At 40.6% G+C, this 23076-nt stretch overlaps 1 protein-coding gene across 2 annotated transcripts; it reads left to right on the top strand.

Moving 5' to 3' along the window:
• The first annotated feature begins 828 nt into the window (after positions 1-828).
• Positions 829-3480, top strand: LOC104966775 (high mobility group-T protein). 2 transcript variants are annotated; one of them, XM_010796061.1, is made up of 5 exons: positions 829-1050; positions 2156-2311; positions 2416-2561; positions 2650-2824; positions 2910-3480. In XM_010796061.1, exons 2-5 carry the CDS (start codon positions 2165-2167, stop codon positions 3042-3044), a joined length of 603 nt encoding a protein of 200 aa, XP_010794363.1. In that variant the 5' UTR covers positions 829-1050; positions 2156-2164; the 3' UTR covers positions 3045-3480. The 2 variants fall into 2 exon arrangements, with proteins under 2 accessions (XP_010794363.1, XP_010794364.1); XM_010796062.1 differs by lacking the exon at positions 829-1050 and adding an exon at positions 1558-1582.
• The last annotated feature ends 19596 nt before the right edge of the window (positions 3481-23076 follow it).

Raw genomic sequence — 23076 nt, 5'->3', positions numbered from 1 at the left:
CATACAAATTCAACATGCCAGCTTTGCCCTGTTTATGTCTGTTTCTGACACTGGTGGAAAGTAACCAAACATTTAACAAAGTAATTTAATTGCATGCTATTATCTACAACCCTCATTTACTGTTAATGACAGCTATATCATTTCCACATATAATTACTGTGCAAAAGGTGAAAAAGGATTGAATATAAAGTAGTCTACTTCATGCTCTCCTCTCACGTCTTAAGAAAACGTATTTTTAGCAATGTATCGTAAAAATATCTTCAAAGATATTTGAGTACATATCGGATACACGATACTATTCAGAGAAGGAAATCATTCAGATCTTTTATGTCTTATTTTTCAGAATCCTTCCCAACAGCTATTCATTAATCTTAGTATTACAATCTAATTTTACCCTGGTTTGATTAATAAATCCTCAAAATAAAAACATTCTCCATCTTAACAATACAGTAAAATCCTGCTAAATCCAGTACTATAATAATACATATTTAGTGTTGTATAATCCTTTTTGATAATTTGGAGGTAGGTAGAAACATTAATCAACTTTGTTTTTATTATTAAAATGACAATGGCATTTGAAATGCATTTTGCAAATGGGAATGTATCATGCACATGCAAGTGACAATGCAAGCCTTAATGCAGATTGAAATAAAAGCTCAATCGGTTGCATTGCATTGTAGCCTGGTATGATTTGTAGCCTACTATAGTAGGCTGAAGATGGGCTCATATTACATCTCTCAAGCTGGCTCTTGTTTCCCGCTCCAACATGACTCTACTTGTTATAATATTTGCTTTCCCTAGAATAAAGGCGTGGCTGTTTCAAGTTTAGCGCCACAGCTCTGCCGTGTTTTGGACAACCAACTGCACAACAAGCAGGGCTGAAGCAGCGCGGGTCCAATAAGATACTCCAAGGAGCTGACGGCAGCCAATGTCCAACAGACGGAGCCCGACACACAGGACAAACAGAGGCATCCTCCCCACAGCCGGTGCGTTTATTTCTATTGTCTGGGACGTATCGACGTAGAGCTGGCTTCTCACAGAGCTACGGGGGTAAGCATAATACATTTTAAAGTATCAAATAGGGGATATTGTTTACCTGTCATGAATAGAACCGCTCAGGTTTGCACAGTTTATATCTGCTTTGCTAAATTGCATTTGCATGACTTGGAGAGGATGCTAAAATGATATCAAGCTCCTGCTGAGGATAAATAATGTCCAGCTAACTTGGCTGCGCAGTTACCTAACTCTGAAATTAGCTTTGACCAAAATTGATAACTAAATAAAGGTGAGACGCACGTAAAAGGATAGCCCTGAATGAAAGTCAACTACTACTATCTGGTTATCGTAACATCCGCTAGGGTGTAGTGAGCTAACCCGTATAGCTACTCTTTTAGCCTGGTAATGGTGGCTGACCGTGTTGCTATCACAAAAGCTAACGCTAGCTGGAAGGTGAGCGTAGGTTAACACGGCTGGTGCTGAAGCAGCCCGAGCGATGCAGGCGGAGCATCCTTCTCCGCGAACATCTCTACTTTTGTTAAGACTTTAAACCCTATTATTTGCAATATGATGCCGATACATTAAGGTAAAAAAGGCCTTATAAGAGCCGGGGGGCACGTGATAGCATAGCAATTGTTCGCAATCAAATCAGCCATTTTAATAATCTTCTCCTGAAATGAGCTCTTTGTCATGCCCGCTAGCTAGCATTAGCTAAATGCTAATGATGAAGGCAAGGGGACACAAAGCAATTGCAAGGGACGGTGACTAACAATGAAAGGATGTGGAAGCTAATGCTAATATTTGCATCTACATGTTATATTAATAAAAGGCTAATTACGTCACCAGGTAATATAGTTACCACACATGTATTTTAAGTAACGTTGTACTTTATCACCGTGAATGCATGTTGGAAATACATACCAGGACACTCATGTGTTGTATTAGAGCATCATGTTGTCCTTACATACAATGGGTTACTTATTAGTCATCCCAGAGACCCTCCTCCCACCACCCGGTTTAAACGATAGGTGGAACTGACAAAGCAATAGGCCTCCTTTTTAATGTGGGTGATATTTAGATATTGTCACTGCTGCTGCATGAGTAGACTTGAATATATTTATTTTAAAAACATATACTTATATTTCTTCTTTTTATTTAGCAATCCAAGATGGTGAAGGTTTTGGGAAAGCCGAAAGGCAAAATGTCCTCATATGCCTACTTTGTACAAACATGCCGAGAGGAGCATAAGAAGAAACATCCTGAAGCCTCTGTCAACTTCTCTGAGTTCTCAAAGAAATGCTCTGAGCGATGGAAGGTAAAATCATGAGTTATTATCTGAATTTTATTTTTATAATCCAAAATGTGTTTTCATCAGTGATTGCCTTATATGATGTTTAACACTGTTTTTTCTTCCCATAGACAATGTCACAGAAAGAGAAGGGCAAGTTTGAAGATTTAGCCAAACTAGACAAGGTGCGTTATGAGAGGGACATGCAGAATTACGATCCCCCAGCCGGCCAGAGGAAGAAGCGATTCAAGGACCCCAATGCCCCCAAGAGACCACCGTAAGGGACCATAATAAAATTGCTGCACTTTTGACAGTGCCGAGTGGACTGTGATATTTTAACTTATTTGATACATTTCCCCCCTCAGGTCTGCATTCTTCCTGTTCTGCGGTGACTTTCGCGCAAAGATAAAAAGCGAGCACCCTGGACTTACTATTGGGGACACTGCAAAGAAGTTGGGAGAGATGTGGAACACCTCCTCTGCAGAGAACAAACAGCCATACGAGAGGAAGGGAGCCAAGTTGAAGGAGAAGTATGACAAGGTAAATTGACAAAGCTCAACTTGTTTTTTCTTGAATCTGATAATCATATTTAGATCCTCTGTAACAATCTTGATTGCCTCCAAAGGATGTCCTTGCATACCGCACAAAGGGCACAGTTGAGGCCGCAGCACCTCCTGCAGCAGCAGCGGCAGCGGACGACGACGATGATGATGATGACGAAGATGAAGAGGAAGATGATGATGATGACGATGATGAGTAGACGACATGGGGGTGGGACCTGAATTTTTGTTTATGCCATATAACCCTACTATATTAAATTCACCATCTTGAAACATAAGTCAGATTGAACAAGAACATGTGTATATTTAATGTTTCTAAGATGTACAGTGTTATTCTCCTTTTTTTGTAAAGTTAACGCTACATATCTTTTCTTTGGGATTTTTTCTAGTGCTAGTACTATCTCCTGCTATATGTAACAGTAAGGGAGGACTTAAAATCAGTATAAAAGTAAATAGTCTTTAGGTGTTACAACTCAAAAATAAGATTCCGAGTTGGTAATGTATTCTTTATTTTGAAAAATATTTTTTTATGTGACGTCCCAATGTCTTTTTATTGTTCTTTGAATACCACTCTAATATCAAAAGCAGCTGTTGACATTGAAGAATGTCTTCAATAAAGGTCGTTTCTTTTTTTAAGTTTGTCTTTTCTTCTTATTTTGTCAACAAGGCTAACAGAAAGTTATCAAAGACACAATGTGTAAAATGTAGTCCATTCATATATTATGTAAGGGATAATGTGCAGTGAGGCGGTCATTATGGGTAAAAGAACCCATGTTCTTTTACCCATAATGACAAAGTCGCTGCACCTTATCCCGCTTATTACAAGGCCACATTCTCAACAAAGTAACGATATGACTCCCAATATTAATTGAAATGCTTTTTTAGAAAATGTTTTTATTGATTTAAAAAATAGTATTATTGATTTAATAAATAGTTTTATTGATTTAGAATGGCATGCATCCGCTAAGAAAAATAGTCCGTTGTTACCGTTTGAACTATGTAGAAACCGCAGGAACTGCTTCGATAGCGTTTTTGCGGACCTTTTTGATTACAGATTTGAAAACATCGTTGCTTGCTTTAAAAGTAGCACAATTCATTATGTCAAACCTTCGGAAGTATCTAGATATCCCTGCCCTAATGCCAAAGTAACTGGCAACTGAATATGTTTTGCCGTTTGTTGTCTATGTCTGGACCGTTGCGTAAAAAGGACCGCAGCTCCGTGTTGAGGATGCCCCGTTACTTCTCCGCTGTTTTCTTGTCCCTCTTGTCTTTTTATTTTCTTCGCTGGGGACTCATCAGCCACTAACCATTCATCCACATTACTGTGCTCTCCAAATATATTAAAATGAATATTAAAATCCTCAATGTTGCTCTCAGACGGTAGAGAACGGAAAACTAAAGACAAGCAAACAGTTTGAAAAGCAAACTGCATGCAGTCTGCTTTTCGGCCGAACTGTATACAGTTAAATAGACCGGACTTTCTGCAGATGTGAGCGTCCTTAACAACGGTCAATAAATCCTTGACAGCGGTCTGCACTACTGGATTAACAACGTGTCACGTATTCTGAATCGACCCATCAGAATCGAGTATTCAACTAAGCCATGTAATAAAATATATTAAAGCATACATAAGTCTCACACTGTCCAATCATACTTACAGTCTAATAGAACATATTCTAAACTGGAAATGAGGGCTTAATAAATGTGTACTCTGTTTCTGATGCTTTGGAGTACATCTATATAGACTTTATAGTAAGACTTGATGAAATGATTGGCCATCCAAAAAGGCAAACAATATACACACAACAAACATGTCTAAATAAAATGATGAGCATTTTTGCAGTTCCATAAAAAAAAGGGCCTGATGTTAATGATTTGGAAAGGGTAAGGGAATCAGGACCCTGCCGGATTATTATTATTATTATTTACCAGGGTATGTGTGTCAGATTTCATTGGTAGTAGGTAATTCACATAGGTGTTTATCTTACTGCATACCAATTAACATGAAAGGAGAAAATAGAAATTAAGTGAAGAACTATAGAATAAAACAATTTAAAAAAAGGTTTGGGAACATGCAAAAAGAATTTCTTACACATTTCTTTATTTATTTTCCCAGAATAGCATTGGAACATGAATTTGATTTGATGGTTAGTGTACTGTGGTCTCAAATCCAGAAGGGGGCGCCATGTTAGGTAGATGAAGTTGGCAATTTAAAGAAACAGTTACTGTACATGTAATTTACAAGTGCCCATCCCACATGCTTTTATAAGACACACAAAAATGTTGCAGTATTCAAACAAACATTTGTCAGGTATATACCATATACATGCCTTCGGTGCATTTTCTTTATCTCAGCCCACCTAAAATGTAATTTCAGTCTCACGTGAATTATCTACCAGAAGTTATTTTCCCCTTCAGGGAGACCAATAAACCTGCTTGTTTCTATAGCTGATGATAATGCACCTTAACTGTTAGCTAAAAGCTGCTTGTTTTCATACTAAATTGTATTTTTGCTCAGAAAATATGTTCACAATTTAGGCTTCTAACATACCACTAATTACTATCCCTAATTCAAAATGTTACAATTGTTTTATATCATTGAAAGTATATAATTAAATCCAAGAAAAACATTGTCATGTTTAACAATTAGTTTTTTTTGTGACTCAAAGAAGACTCCAGAATGTTAGCTGAGTTAGACTGAACACATCCAAAAGATAAGACTAAGTAATGTGTGTCTATTCTAGTTTCACTAAAGTGTGCAGAGAAAAGTTCCATTGTGGTTTTTGTGTGCACTTCCCCAGTGAGTCAAGGCAGGGACCTTTTGTGAATCCTTTGCCGGGATAGAGTTCCCTCTGTGTGTAATTGAAGACAGTCTCACGGCCACAGTGGTCTCACAATCACTTAAAGAGTGTTCACGTAGCCATTGATCAGACTTTTACTCAACGTGTTTGCAAATATGAATGGAACCACTATGGTCTCCTTTCAGCAGGTCTCATACAGAATCAGGCTTTCATCCTCAGTGTTCCTGCAGGTGGTTAACATTAGCATCACAACAGTTGTTTGTCATAGGGAAAAAACATGATGGTCACCCTGTGTATTGGTTACATTTGAACAATATACTAACACAAATTAAAAATCCCATAAGAGGCACTTTATTAAGTCTGAATATCATACAAGCTCCAATAAATATATTATTTAGGTACAATAAAAAGCAGTTTATCTATATTCAGATTTAGTATTCTCTGCCACATGGTCATGTCAGCTATCTTCTCAAACCTGTGATTCAGAGCAGAATTTCTCTCTTTTGACCCATTGAATGAACACCTTGCGGTCTCTGAATAAATTCCCCTTCTGACATGAAACAAAAAAGCTCCTTCTACCAACTTTTCTGTTTTTGTATTTCTATGTTGTGGAACCTCAAAAGCAAAATCCATAGTGAGAATATTAAATTGGCTTATCTAACATAGCAGTGTATTATTTTCTTTTCTTTTGCACAATACATTTTTTATAAAGAAAGCAAGAACATGTGGGGTTGAATACAAGGCGTGCTTTCTTTTAAAATAAATATAACAACAAACCTACAATCTGCCTCATTTTGAAGCCCCAGAAGAGCTTTTTTTTCTCCACTGCAGGATTTGCATAGAGTGATGTCAAAGGGGCGTGTCAGTCAGGATTAGTTGCTGAGAAGATTGAGTAGTCGCTATGGATACAGCTTTTATAGTTTTCCAATAGTTGGTCCTGTGTGGAGGTAATGCCGAGTAGTTTCCAGTACTTTACTCTGTTATGTTTTGTTTGCGGTCCCATTTTTTCACCTAACAAGTTTGAGGCACTTGGGAAGTAAACTTTATAATGGACTTCATTGGACACTGGATAACATATTCCATTTTATTGATTTTAAATATTCTGGTAAGTTTGACTGTTAGCTTATATATTGCAGCACACAGCAAAAAGTCAGTTGTTGAATCAACTCTTACAGAGTTTATATTGCTCACTGAAGAGTTAGATTAACACTTTTAAACTAGTTAAACATTTAACACTATACCAGAGCTACTTCTTTAACTCTCAAAACTGAGTTAAAGTAACACTAAGGGATTAAACAACTATCACTGCTCTGAGTTAAAAGAAAAAGTTAACTATGTCTCAAGTGTTAGTTTGTACTCTGAGAAAGTGTTAACATTATTTTAATTGTAATATATCTTGTCTGTTGACAACTTGTGTTTATCATTTTCATAATTATTTTTATTTTAAATGTGTGGAATATGTACAGGTTGTGGAAACAAATCTGTCTCTGGGACAATTAATCATTTGAATGCTTCGACATTTGCTTGTCAATGCATATTTCACTCGCACAAGAAACAAGTTATTTCCTTATTTTGTATGGCTCCTCAGGTGTTAAATACTACATCCTCTCATGACCCTTCATCTGGAAATACAGTGAATGCAAGCAGACAGTTTGCAGACATCATCTCAGGGCAGCAAACACTTCCCTCCTGGTATAACACATCTATTCATGATGTGCCGAAGCATGGGACCAACTCTCATAACAGATGGCAAACACAGATGGCTTTCACAAAAACGGTTTATTCATTTGAAGTGAAAGAAAACACAGTACCAGGTTAGTAATCAAAGAGATGCCCCCCTTTCCCTTTTGATCAAATACATGATGTTGATTTTCAATTGAGTAGAAAAGGATATTCTTTTAATTCATGTTATTTTACTTATGATTATAAATACTATCATTATTAATATTTAGGATAGTGTAGTTTGTTCTCTTTTGGCCAATGCTGTTACCAATGTTTTATTTGTATTCTACGGTCGCTAGATCACCCAGTGATTGTGCATTATGTGTTGACAGGAACAGTTGTGGGAAAGGTGGGAACAGTGTTTGAGGCTCTCACGCCTATCAAATACTCAGTGCAGGAGGATGACGGGGAGAACCTGTTCCTCCTCAGCCCGTTCTCAGGGGAGTTCCTTTTGTCCCGCAGCCTGGATTTTGAAGCACAACGATTCTACATACTCACTGTGGTGGTGCAGCAGGGGGATTCTAAGGTGTCCAGTGTCAGGGTGTACTTCAATGTGCTGGATGTGAATGCCAACCCCCCTGTTTTCAGCCAGGATACCTTTTCTGCGTTACTGCTAGAAGACACAGTGGTTGGAACTTGCTTCCTGGCCTTGATTGTTTCAGATAAAGATGATGGTAAGTGCAAGTGAAATGTAAAATAATTCAGCATACAGCATCCACACACTGCTGGTAACTGGTACCTTACCTTTCTTACTGTATTACTTTGCAGTTTGTCCTCATCAGTTTTCATCAGTAAGTTTGTTTTTAAGCCTCTAGTGGTAAAGTAAAAAATAATTGACTTTACAGTTCTTAGATTAAATAGTTTTTCTACACATTAATACTTTAAAGTCTATTTTTCACAATTGCTCATAGACTACACATACACCTTTTTCACATGCTGCTGCAAATGGAGGATTTTAGATCTGTGCAATTAATTGGTGTAAAATACAAAGCTACAGCCATGTATGACAGCATTTTAATATTCTCTTTACTTAGTGTGACCTGCCCCACCGGGGAGGGAGGGCTGCGATAATAAAAGGGGGTTAGGATACTTAACGCTAACCTGGGTTCCCCAATACGAGCCCTTAGGACAAGTCACGCAGATAAGAATAAAAGGATGGACAGGGACGCGGCCTCAAGTTCAAATGTTTACAAAAGTTTATGATATAAATAATCAGGTAAAAGTTCAGTATTATAAAATGCAGATTAAAACTTATCCAGCTTTCCCAGTCGACACACCTAAGTCCCACGATTGAAGGCTGGCTCTGACAAGGAGAGAATAACTAGAAGAATTACAATATCATAGTGATAGTTAAATAGTGATTCTTCTGGCCAACTGCTGAGGGTTTCCCAAAACCACAATATCACCACGTGTAGCTGTATTCAATTAACACTCACTGCAAATCACCCATATCTGCATGCAAAACGTGCCCAGCAAACCACATGCTCCACTCCACAGTATGGCCAGGATCGTCACTGAAGAAGTATAAGTAGAGAGACAGTATTAGACCTTGTGGGACAGGGTGGGTCGTTACAAGGAGGGTGCTGTAGCTTTAAAGATCACTAGTTTGTACACAATACAACAAACTAGTCAATAAGCAAAACATAGAAGACAGGCAAATCAATATAACAAATAGCCTGTAGGCATGGTAAAATACAGCTAAAACCTAAGATCAAGAAAAGGAAAGGCAAAACGGTAGCAAACTAATCCTAAAATAAATGGAGAAAGGAGATTATAAAATTGTATAAAGACTTGTATGAATGTCCTTCCATGTACAATTAATCTCCTGCCTCTGATGCAAACGCACCCACTCAAATATCACCTCACTCGACACCTCCGCAACGGTGATTCTCTACACAGTCTCTGCTGGGGCTGTCAAGAAGCCTGGCGTTTACAGGCCACATGTTAACAATTTAGTGGTACACTGAATGTTACTAAGTCCTAACAGCAGCTTCACATACCTCGTATCTAGGGGGAATACACGCCTATCAGCAAGACAACGATGACCGGAACAAGAACACTCGTAATACTCACAGCTGATTTGCGTGAGGTGTCAGTGGGCATTTAAAATGTAGCGGGAGATGCTGAACTACTTACAGCTGCGGCGTTTTCCTTATAGGGAAGGGCCAGCAATAGATAGGGCCAGCTGGCTAAAGAAGGGGGGGGTGTCTTAACCTGTTAAGCCCCAAGGTCCCCGCCGGTGGGGACCCTGTTTTTTTTTTTCGGAGCTTCTAGGGCAGAGGTGCCCAGTACGTCGACGTACTGGGCAATGCTGGTAGATCGCGAGTCATTCATAAAAAAAAAAAATCCAGCTCCGTTAAAATAGACAAAACAGGTTTTGATCCCTCCTCCCTTGGCCTCCCTGCCACTTAATTCAGGAGTTTACTTGATTGACAGAAAAAGCGACCTATCACTTTCCAGTCTGTTAACCCAGAATGCAAAGCAATACAAAATCAGTCAAGTGCCGGGAAAACTCAAATTAAGTTAAAGAGACAAACAACAAAATGAGTGCGGGACCGAGCAAAAAGCTAAAAACATACCACTTCCACACAGAATGGGAGGAAGAATATTTTTTTGTGATGTCACATTCAAAGGTTATTTGCCTTATTTGTAAAGCAAGCGTCGCTCTGCCAAAGAAAAGGTAACGTGGAGAGGCATTATCGGAGTGTTCACAAGGCATATGACAGCGACTTCCCTCCGAGTAGCGAGTTGAGAAAGAGAAAGGTCATGTATTATTGCTACACAAACATTATCTTGCAGTCTTAGTGTCGCCAACTCGTTTCGCGAAGCGTAGAGACACCGCCCTGATTCATAGCTCCTATCCTCAGCTCCTTGGTTTTGCTGACGTTGAGATGGAGGTTCTTATCCTGGCACCAAGATGTCAGGTTTTCGACCTCCTCTCTGTACGCCATCTCGTCGCCGTCGGTGATCTGGCCGATGAAGGTTGTGTCGTCAGCAAACTTCACGATGGTGTTGGAGCTGTCTGGCCACGCAGTCTTGTGTGAATAGGGAGTAGAGGAGAGGGCTGAGCACGCAGCCTTGAGGGGCTCCGGTGTTGAGGATCAGGGTGGAGAATGTGATGTTTCCCACCCGCACTGCCTGGGGTCTGGGGAGTGCTACTGGGCGGTAGTCGTTGAGGCTGGTGATTTTTGTCTTTTTGGGGACAGGAACAATGGTGGAGTGTTTGAATCATGTGGGGACTACAGACTGCAGCAGGGGCCTGTTGAATATGTCTGTGAACACCTCTGCCAGCTGAACTGCACACACCCTGAGAACACGGCCAGGGATGCCATCAGGTCCAGGAGCCTTGTGTGGGTTAACCCTTTTAAACGATGTGCACAGATCTGCCCTGTTTAAAACAAAAGGGCAGGGCTCCTGGTCCTTCTGTGCCTCCACAGCCTGGCTGCTCTCAAATCGTGCAAAACTGTTCAGCTCATCTGGGAGAGATGCGCACGAAGACACTCCCGCAGCACCCCCCGCTGCTCCTTTGTAGTCTTTGTCTTGTTACAGCCTTTGAAGTCAGATTCCACCTTGTCTTTGTATTGTCTCTTTCCAATTTGAACTAGAACAAACGAGACAACAAAGCTGGTGACTCTTAAATTGCAGATCAATAAGTGATGTTTATATTTAGGCATCACTTTAATTCAAAGCCACCTTAATGACTTTGACAACTTGAATCAATGACGAATTAAAATGAGGTTTTGTTGATGCAAAAAAATGAATGTTCCAAGTTCAAAAGTGTATGGTTCAATCTGAACTGAAATATTAATCAACTCAGAGCTCCACATTTTTTAATTTAATCTCAAGCCTTTCAGTGAATACAGTATACACAAGCCCTGTTTACATAGGCGTGCAGGAAGGCCTCCGACTTTGCCAAGAAAGAATGACTGGATTTAGACAATCATTTATGTATTATAAAACAGTTACAGGGGCAGAACTGAACCCCCACCTGAAAGATCATATTATCAAAGGCTTTTTCAGAGCTTCTTCTTGGTCAATCTTATCCTCCCATTTGTTGCTATGAATTGCTGAGTAAGAACAACTCTGAGTGAAACCAGCTGACAAAGACCCAAGGAGACTGTTGAATGGCTGAAGGAAAAACTATGGTATGAGAGTATCAGACATTTTGGTTGGCTGCAGTGAAAAGACAGATCACATTTCTCTAGGTTGGGAAAGCCTGTGATACTTATGCAATGTTGTTGGGATACAGAGCCAGAAGGGGTGTTAACACCCTTCTGGAGTGGGACAGGCCTAACTGTTGCCTAGTAACAATATTTTGAGCAGGAAGACGGGGCAAACACGACCCGCCTTCCAAGAGGAAACAGGGGCTGGCCTCATGAGCACTGTGCAAGCTAGAGGCTTCCCGAAAATACGCTAAGAGACAGGGCAAGCAAAACAAAGCACATGAGGGGCATTAGACAACACTGCATCTTTTTTTACCTGGCTTAACCGGAGTCTAGAAACCAAAAACTGTAAACAAACTCAAGAAACAAAAGTGTTTAAAGGATTGCAATCTCAATCATGACTCCAATATGCCCTCCAAATGTAGACATGACTAGAACATTGACTTAGGTATAAACATAACCTATGATGAGACATAGAATTTTCAACAAGCTGTCAGCAGTGTTTAACTTTTATTTGTATTTTTCCTACAAGCCTCTATGGCATGACTTTTTATTTTGGGAGGAAAACAATGTTTCACCATGTGTTTTAGGAGCTTAGGGGTCCCTGATATTATATCAATTATAAAATGTGACCCCCCCCCCCTCACCCCTCAACCAGGGGTTGGTTTGTTGCTGTCAATGTGCTACGAGGGTATTGAAACACCAAGGATTTCTACAATTCAGAATAAATAGAAAAAACAACTCTATATGAATTCAAAAGGTTTTCTTTGTGTGTGTGTGTGTGTGTGTGTGTGTGTGTGTGTATATCTGTGTGTGTGTATGTGCATGTGTCTGTGTGTGTGTGTGTGTGTGTGTGTGTGTGTCTCTCTGTGTGTGTGGGTGTGTGTGTGTTTATGTGTGTGTCTGTGCGTGTGTGTGTCTATTTGTGTGTCTCTGTGTTGGTGTGTGTGTCTTTCTGTTTATTTGTCTGTGTGTATGTGTTTGTATGTGTGTGTCTCTCAGTGTGTGTGTGTGTGTGTGTGTGTGTGTGTGTGTGTGTGTGTGTGTGTGTGTGTGTGTGTGTGTGTGTGGTGTGGTGTGTGTGTTGTTTATGTCTGGTGTGTGTGTGTGTGTGTGTGTGTGTGTGTGTGTGTGTGTGTGTGTGTGTGTGTGTGTGTGTGTGTGTGTGTGTGTGTGTGTGTGTGTGTGTGTGTGTGTGTGTGTGGGGAGGTGTGTGTGTGTGTGTGTGTGTGTGTGTGTGTGTGTGTGTGTTGTGTGTGTGTGTGTGTGTGTGTGTGTGTGTGTGTCTGTGTGTAACAACTGAACCCCAATGAATGAGTCCTAAAATCCTCTGCTGCTCACTCAATGTGAAGCACCTCGCTCAGACTACTGCCACCACAGGAGGAAGACATAACTACAGATACTGTGATGCATACTGGAGATACTACTTCTGACATCCTGCTACTAAATATCGCCTGCTGATGCTGTTGGGAACATACTGAATGTAAAAAAGCTTATTTAAATACCTGCGTGGTTGTCTTTGAGCTTATAAAAAATAAATATGGTGGTGGTGAACAATAACTCAAATGTTCTATTCTTACAATAGCAGTAATCTGTTTCACCACAGTGAATAAAATGATCTGAGTATTAAGTCTAAAAATCATGGCAGCATTACAAAACTTAGAGAACAAAAGGAATGAGTAATACTTAAAGGATTACACAAGTTCAACTTCTGTAGGCACTTAGTTGTGGTTTGTTCAACATTACTTTTGATTGATCATCAATATTCTTTTACCAAGTTTAAGTTATTACTTGACCGACATAAGCTCAATAGGCTTTTCTGTTCATCTATAAATTGAATGCAATACTACAAGGTTTTAGGAGGTCAGATTTGTTTTCACATTGTAACGCATCAAATGATAAAAGTCAGAGCTACATTTAACTATACAGATACTGTGTCATCTATAATATATTATATGCTTGAATTAAAATATAGTGAGGAATAGACATTCATAGTAAATAGAATGTACTTTTGTGTGTAGATGGTATCATCAGCTGGTGGAGAGTTTGCAATATCATGTTGTCATCTAAGCAGTGGAAGCCATTTCACCTCCATGCAAGCAACAAATAAGTCTTTGTTTAAAGAAACTACTGGAAGAGGTACTTTAGTAACGCGTGATTTCAATCAGACGCAGAATGCACATTTTACAGAATAGTTTTCATTATTTGTTAGATGATGCCATTAATTGGCCAGTGTTTTTATAACTGAAACATGCTTGCTTACATTGTGAGATTTTCATGTTCAGAGTGAACTAAGTAGCATATTACAACGTGGGCATACTATGATCATCCGTGGGTTCCATTTGCTTGTGATAGCTTGTTCTACATGGCTGACCCCTAAGATGATTATCTAGAAGAAAAAAAATTATCTCGCGACATATCAAAGCTGCGCTGAGAATGTCTAAAATACTTTTTTTATATTGTTTACAACCCGCAGAGAGCCATTCCTCCACTATGCAGTCCTTTTCCCCTTTAATTGTTCTGACAGGTTAAGGCTTCGTATTTGAGGGGGCAGGCATTTCCTCTCAAACTAACCCCCTTATACGCAAGTGTTTTGGTCCCTGTCTTTGCCTCTACAGGTGGCGCTCCAAACTATTTTTCCACAAAAAGCAGCTGTCATGGGCCCCGGACACCCAGCCTCAGTTTTGTGGAGTCCAAGGTCAGGTGTCTCCAATTGTGGCCCGCTAGGCAAACAGTGCAGATTGAACCCGCAATTCCAGCAGGCACCAGGTAAACAAATAATGTCTGTAACTGTGTCCACTTTATACAGGGCATGTGCTTTGTTGTGTATAAGAATATACCATTAAAAGGACCCATCAGTCTCCCATGAGTTTGCTGCTTATTATTATTCTATCCGTCCTCATGCTGATCTTTAAAGGTCACCCTATTACTGCCAAGAATCCACTTTTTGCCATGTCTTATTTATAAGCATTAAAACCATCGTGTCCCGCTCCTCATTTATAAGCAGACTCCCTTTAAACAGAGGGTTTTTAGCCCTTCACGCCTAGCACTGGAATCGCTGGAATAGGATCGCCAGTTTCACATACATCGTTTTCAAATGCAAGTCTGTTATAAAAGCCTGAAATCACGTCACACTATTTTGATTATGTGAATGTAGCTTGGACACCACAGAGGGTTTAAGTTATTTGCTAGCATTTACTATGTGGTTTCTAGTAGGAGCTCTATTGATATATATAATTCTACTGTTGATATGTACCAATATTTACAGTGGTATTTATTTGGTTTGATTGCGGTAGTTTTTCAATTCATACATGGGCATTCTTTAATTTTAGTGTAATGGCAGGCTTCTGNTATCTTCTTCTTCTGTTTGCTCTGTAGGCAAACTGCAGGGGGTCCAGAGAAAGAAGTGCTTTGAACGGTTAGTCAAAACCTTCATCACCTCCTCCCTGACTCTCTGGACCCCCTGCAGTTTGCCTACAGAGCAAACAGAAGAAGAAGATACACGTTATTAATCCCTTACAGGGAAATTTCTTTCCCCACTCTGTTGTGTTTACACACACAGGGGAGGATATACATGCACAAACACAGAGGATATACATGCACACACACAACCACATGCAGATAGGAGAGGCTGCCAGGTACCCGGCGCCAAGGGAGCAGTTTCAAGGTTAGGTGCCTTGCTCAAGGGCACCTCGGCAGTGGCCTTGGAGGTGAACTGGCACCTCTCCAGCTACCAGCTCACTCCATCTTTTTTTGGTCCGATCGGGACGTAAACCGGCGACCCTTCGGTTCCAAGACCAAGTCCCTACAGACTGAGCCATTGCCGCCTCAGGTCCACAGATGACGCCATAGCCCTCTCACACCTGGACCAGAGGAACACATATGTGAGAATGCTGTTCATTGATTACAGTTCAGTATTCAACACCATTGTGCCCTCCAAGCTGGTCATCAAGCTCAGAGACCTCGGGCTCAACAGCGCCCTCTGTGACTGGATCCTGAACTTCCTGACGGGCAGACCCCAGGCAGTGCGGGTGGGAAACATCACATCCTCCACCCTGATCCTCAACACCGGAGCCCCTCAAGGCTGCATGCTCAGTCCTCTCCTCTACTCCCTGTTCACACACGACTGCGTGGCCACACACAGCTCCAACACCATCGTGAAGTTTGCTGAGAGGATGTCGAAAACCTGACATCTTGGTGCCAGGATAACAACCTCCATCTCAATGTCAGCAAAACCAAGGAGCTGATTGTGGATTACAGGAAGCAGCAGGGACAGGGACACGCCCCCATCGCCATCAATGTGATACGGTGGAGAGAGTCAGCAGCTTCAGGTTCCTTGGGGTCCACATCACTGACGACCTGACATGGATTCTTCACACCATCACCAAAAAAGCTTGACAGCGGCTCTTCTTCCTCCGCAGGCTGAGGAGGTTCAACATGGACTCCAGGATACTCTGCAACTTCTACAGGTGCACCATAGAGAGTATCCTGACTGGCTGCATCACGGCCTGGTACGGCAGCTGTACCGCCCTCAATCGTAGGGCTTTACAGAGGGTGGTGAAAACTGCACAGAACATCACCAGGACGGAGCTGCCATCCATGGAGGACCTTTACTCCCAGCGCCTCAGGAAGAAATCCCTCCGGATTATAAAAGACCCCCATCACCCAAGCCACAAACATAGACTAAAACCACCAGACTCAGGGACAGTTTCATCCCACAGGCAATAAGACTGTTAAAAACCTGAACAGTTGAAACAACATCCCTAATATTCATCTGGCTGCTACTTTAAAATTATTTTAAAATGATTTATCTATTTACCTATATCCTATTTAAATAACTTGCATATAGACTCTTATTGCACTATTTCACTTTTTTTAAACTATTTCTCTTGTTGTATTACTATTTACTATATTTACTTGCATTATATTTTTTCTGTGTTTTGTGTTGCTCTGTTGGAGAAGCCTGTGACACAAGATTTTCATCAGCATAACTACAATGTAGCTATGTTCGTATGACTAAATAAAGAACATTGAACCTTGAAATTGGCCGGTAAGTCATCTTGAGAATTATGTCTGTTGGTGGTAGGAAAGGGGGAGTCGTTCTTTCCATTATTTTACTCGTGATCTTAAAAAAATGCAAAAAATGGCATTGAATACAGTATCCCAATACATTCAAATGTTAACCATTTACTATGATATTTATAGTTTTAACAGTGTGTTGCCAACGCACAGCCCTAACCCTTACCCCCCCACATGTCAACTCAATGAACATTCAAGACCACAAAACTCATATTGACCTAAAGGAAAATTCCCATGACCCTTTTAGTGTCTGTGAAGATCAGGTTACATTATGTACACTTGTGACTTTCCAGTTTTTCTTGTTCCCTGCTTTGGCACACAGCTCCCTTGCAGTTCATTTTTGTCCTGTTTATGTTAATGTTCTTTTGTTTATACGGTGCAATCCTTGTGCCTCTCCAGTTAAATAACAAGCTTGTGTGTTTATAGGAACCCACACAGCACACACGCAAAGTAAGAACTTACAGTGATCTGTGGAGAAGGTGAAACATTTGAATTTGAATGCGTCAGAGCTTTAGTTGTGGTCTCTTCTGAGACTTGAACCTTCTCATGCATCTTGTTTCATCCAGCAGAGTGGTATCAGGCCTCTAACTCATGTTTCCCTATGTGTTGAATGAGCCTATGGTCAACCCCCTGTAAATAGGCCCCTGACAACTTCATGTTAAAGCTCTAATTTAAAAGATGCTTTGTGTGGCAATTACCATAGCAGAACACTAAGATAATGTTCTTCAGTTTGTTTGGCCACATCCTAAATCTATTGGTGTGTGTCACAAGAAGGATCATCTAATCGTAGTGTTTGTGCTGTTATAGGCTACGTGGCAGTATTGGCAATGCCTCTAAATAGCATTTTTGAGATTGTTGACAGCGTCAGAACAATTGACGTTCTTTTTTGCTCCAAGTGCAGCCAGTAAACGTCAGCGTGAGGTGCATAAAGCAAAGCAAATGGCTCTATTGTATCATGCACTGCATGGGAGTCGGATGCCTAAAGTTGAATGCAATCAGTGGGTTTCAGTATTTCACAGCTCTCTGTGAGTCAGACACAAGCAGCGCGTCAATCCTAGCATACTTTCAACAGCTCGCTGCCAGTCAGAGGCAAAATGCCATAGAGGGAGGGATATGAGCGAGGGGGTGAGGGAGAATGAGATCAGAGGTTGAAAGCTACTCCGAATATTTGTTCAGATACTGTTGTTTGGACAGAAAAAATTGGATGGCATGTCAAATTTGCTGCTTTCAAAGTCCACTTCCTTTATCAGAAAATACCATACTAGTTATCTTTGCAGGAAAAGCACAAGTGATGCTGTAGCAGCCCGTTGAACTCGCTGAGAGTGTAGTGAGTGTACTGTGATATTACAATGTAAATGAAATGGCATCGATTATTGTACACTATAAGGAAATAAAAAAGACGTATGAAAAGCGGCTACTGTGATTCAGTCACTATTCCTGCTATTTAAAAACCTCAAACACCATTACAAATAATCACTGTTTTATTTCTTATCCATTTGCGAGAGTGCGTCCCCAACAGTTAATTATCCCACAACCTGTTCTTCAAAGAGCTTACAAAACACAGTGCATTGCTGGAATTTCAACAAATGAAGTTATTAAAAGGACAAATTAATGATAACCATAAAATGAAATGCAATTACCACTTTAAAAGCAGGACCTACTTATTCTGCAGAGATGTCTCTGCCATTATTTAAGAGGACTTCTTCTACCACCTGGATGAGGAGCATGAATGCCAACTTCATTATTCCCCCCACTCAGCCTCGCTGCTTGTTTATATCCGGAAGGCTTTGTTTCTACCTTTTTTCTCTCTGCACAGCCCCCACCCTCAATAATTCTTCTCCTTCTCTTACATAAGGACTGCCCTCTTTTGTCAGGGACCAGTAAGAGGTAGGAATAAAAGGAGTGAGTGGGTGAGGAAGAGGGACTGATAGAGGATGGGATCCGAGGAAGAGGAGAAAATATATGGGGGTAGAAGAGAGGACTGTGGGTAAACTGCACACGTCAGAAAGACCTGCATGTCCCCACCACCCGCTCACCTCGCTGGCCTTCTCCGCCCACACAGTGCATCACTCTCATGTATCACTCTTCTCTCCATCTCTAGATCTATGATAGAAAAGTTGAAATATCTTGACTAAGTTTTCACCATTCAACCAGCCAACACTTTTAACTGTAAATATTTAAAGGTGCCTGAAACTATGTTTGCGTACAGTGTACTAACAAGTTGAGTATGTGACACATGGTAGTCGAGTCATTGGCGTAACGTCATCTTTTAGTGAGGCATTTGAGTAACGCACATAACACTAGTTTGGTGTCTTGATGTTTTTGTCTTCTTCTAGTGTATAATTATTAGTTTTATTGTTATCACATAAGGGCATACTTTATTATATGACCATATCAAATGTGTCACAATTGTGGCAGGTGATTTGTTTAAATTCCAGCCTCTTTACCAATCCTGATAAAAATGCGATATCTAATATGAAAGAGACATCAGGGAGCGCTAAGACACAGGAAGGATAATGGTAATAGGTCCCATTAAAACTGTTTAAATTATAGTTTAGACACACCGTCCCACTTTAGTCACATGACAGGCTTCTAAAAACAGAGATAATGGGTTACTGCAGGGGCAGAAATGAGCTGAGTATCATCGTAATCCAATTGATTAATGTTCGTTTTCAGGACTGACAAGAGATCACAAAGTAAGGGCTTACACTAAAGCCGTGTGTTCCTGTGTGCAGTTAAGGAGGCAAACATAACAACCTTAGTCTAAATGGATGTCCAATTGTCATTTTCAGGTAATATATAGTATTGGAAAAATAAATATTAATTAAGTCTATGGGGTTACATTGCGATGGTTATTCATTTTAAGAAACCTCCAGGTACTGGATGCCATATTTTCCGACGAGTCATACAATAGTTTATAGGGATCAGACACTTGGTGCAGATACTAACCTAATTGAGTGTTGGCTACTCACCAATCCACATAAAATATACTGTCTTTGATAATGTCATTATACAATTCAGGTTTTCTGTATTGCTTGCCTCATGCCTAAAATATATTCCTGTTTATTCCACACATTGAGGAATAAACATTTTTAAAAGAGGGAGCACTGGTATCAGATTACTGTTGGCGACATTGAGGTATTGTTAACAGAACAGAACATGTTGGATAGGTGCAGCCGTACTTTATACTGTAGTGGCATTTTGTTTTAAAGGTAGGGTAGGTAATTCACTTCAGAAACACTTTTTGTTATATTCCATGGAAGGCTCTTAACATCCTGATAGCAATGAATACATGAAATGCCTTGACAATAAATATATACAAATATTTCTTCTGTGGAAGCCGTGGCGCTGTAAAAAGCACGACCAATAACTGGAAAATAACTGGATGGCCTACCTGCCTGTCAGCCTTCCATCTCGTGCACAAACTTATCTCGTGCCCTCATTGGTCATGTGCGCGTTCGTGTGTGTTGGAGGAGGGGCTCTGTAAGGAAGTCTGAAGGAAGGGGCCGATTTTTTTCTGTTGTGTACTTTCAAATTCTAACTTACTCGAGCTGGTCTCTCCATTCTTACCTACCCTACCTTAACCTCAGGACTTTGGCACAGGTTGAGATTTTAATACTGCATAAAAATACTCCATTTAGACATCTACTCAAGATGATAGACACACTGCAATCCATGCATTTACCTGAATGACCTTTGTTGCTTTTTAAATATCTCAGGCCATGTCATGAAGTTGGACAAACATACAAACACATGCTTCATCAATGTTATATTAATGCGGCACCGACTATGAAACATCTGGTGACCCCGGTGTAAACACAGTTAGAAAGAAATAGCAACAGCAGGATGAGGAACAGAGAGCAGGGGAGAGCTGCTGAGCTAGATGCAAATGCCCCTCTTTGAATCCCAAATGATCAGCCATCATCACGACTTGTAAATAAACAGGCGCAATATATACACCCCACATCCCATGCCAACACACTCACATCTTTAAATACCCCAGCTCTGACGACTGAGATAGTACTGCTCATCAAATTTGTGCATGAGCAAGCCCAGGCTAAATTTGTAGCCAGGGAACTTACGCAATCCTCCCTGGTCTCCCTCCTGTGTCTATACAATGGCTGAAAACACACAGAACTCAAAGCATCCCAGCCCTCCTCAGATCCCACCCCCACTCTACAACTCCGCCACTATTCCTGTACCAGCACAGGCCGCCACAGCACAGAAATACCAGCACCTCCAAGAACAGACGCAAAGCCTGTCAGAGCATCATCACATCCCACAGGACAGCTTGGGGAGGGGGGAGGGAGAGGAAGAGCAGGTGGAAGGATGAGCATCGCCGCTGTCGAGAGACCAGAATCAACAGAGAGGAAAGAAAAAGTAAACACTCTGTCTGTGAGGGAGAGGACACAGTTTACAGTTATATCCTGACAGCTCAGACACTGTCTCTCTTTCTGTTGATCTGACTGATGGGTGTTTTTGATATGATAACGTTTATGAGAACCAGGAGTCATAACAACTGCTTTATTTGGAGTCATCCTTAAATACCTCAAATACCCCTGTGCACTACATAGAAATTAAAGCATTACATTAGAGCCGATTTATAAACATTTAAAGCCAAAAATATGACATGACAGTAATGTCCTAACGCCCATACCCAATATATGTAAGTTGTGTTCAGTGTGCATGGAGAAAGCTCACATGGAAAAAAACATGGACCCTTTTAGTCATATTTCTAACACATAGTGATACACGTCAGCCTATTGTGGACAAAAAAAGTATTACGACAACACACATGTTCTCACAAAAAAGTTCAATGATCCTAGCAAAACTTTTTTACACCGATTGTACCACACTCATCGTGATTCCTAACCTTGGGGACAAAACTATTTAGATCAGACCTGCACTCATCGACCACCAGGATTATTTGTTTTTCTCACTTTTTTTACGCCTCTCGGGGCTTCCCTAATTATCTGCCGGGAACTTCAATAAATAATGTTTTGTAAGGGATGACAGTCATTTTGGTTGTCCAAATGTTTGAAAAAATGTTAGTGTTATAGTTAGTTAATTTGTGTTTGGATTCAAAGGTTTTAGAGAGGGGTAATTAATAACATAATATGTTTAGCCATGTTAGCGGAGTGACTGCATGGTCTACGGTTTGTTCCAAACTGAAATACCTCAACAACTATTCGATGAATTGGTGTGATTTAAAAAATATATTTTATTCATGGTTCAAAGAGGATGGATCCAACACCTCTTTGTGATCCGATACTTCTCGTGGTATTTCATAACATATCCCAACAACTTTTGAATTGCACATTCAAGCTTATGAGGATGAATTGTTATAACTTTGGGGATCTTGTGACGTTTCATTATTTCAGGGTTTGTCCAATAGTTTGGGTTATGACAAAATGGCGACCTGCAAAACGAATGATATTCCCACCAGCCTGTGCTTTGTTTTTAACGTACATTTTACTTGACCTGTTATCAGTATTTAGTTTGAAACTCTGCAGTGCCCAAGTACAGCCAAGCACAGCCTCTGGCCTTACTGTAGCTAGTTTATTAGCTTTTCTTAAAACAGAATGACTGAAAGAACACGTGCATGAGTCCTGTGAGGCCTGCAGATGTTTTTAAAAGCCTTATTGAGGCTACACCTATCAATGGCTGGGTAAATGTAAAGCTGACACAAAAGCAGGAGGAAGCACAGGGTTTGGAAACATTTCAATCAAATGATAAAGCAGGTAGAGTATGGAGAGGAATCTATTGGTCCTTCCTGTCGTCCTCTCACAGTGTAGATGGCCGGTTGCTGAGGATAACCTGTGTGCTCACCTAATGATGAACAGTGAGGGGTGTGTGAGCAAAGGTGCTATAATTAGCTGCATGTGTAAAAATGACATTTCTCTGTGTGTTTGTGCATGCGAGTAGCTGTGTGTGTGTAACGGAGAGGAGGAGGAGGCAGATTGTGAGACTCTGACAGTTACTAGAGGGAACATGAGGGGGGAGAAATAGGGAGGGATGGATAGAGGGAGTGAGAGGAGGAGGCGAGTGCGTGTTGACGCTGTACGTGGCGTCAGCGCGATAAGAATAGAGATTGTGCGTGTTACGCTGCTGAGACATAAACCTCACACCCTCAGTGGGGCAGGCAGTGCTGACTGTGTGTGTGTGTGTGTGTGTGTGTGTGTGTGTGTGTGTGTGTGTGTGTGTGTGTGTGTGTGTGTTCACAGATATTACCCTTGCTATGTTTATGTGTGCATGGATGAGTAAACTGTTGGTCTTGCAGTGATTTTTTATCTTCTTGTATTTTTACAGTTAATACTTTCTTTCATCTTTAGTCATTAGAAACACATTTACTTTTCATCAAATTTCTGAAAATCAACTTGATAATAACTTTGAGAAAAGGGATAATAACATGTAACAATATTTAGGTTTGGAAACGATTAGCATATAAAAGACACAAGGAATAAGGA

Source organism: Notothenia coriiceps, unplaced genomic scaffold (assembly GCF_000735185.1).
Source record: "Notothenia coriiceps isolate Sejong01 unplaced genomic scaffold, NC01 NC01_scaffold00037250, whole genome shotgun sequence".
NCBI lineage: Eukaryota > Metazoa > Chordata > Actinopteri > Perciformes > Nototheniidae > Notothenia > Notothenia coriiceps.
This window is presented reverse-complemented; position numbering and strand designations above follow the sequence as displayed.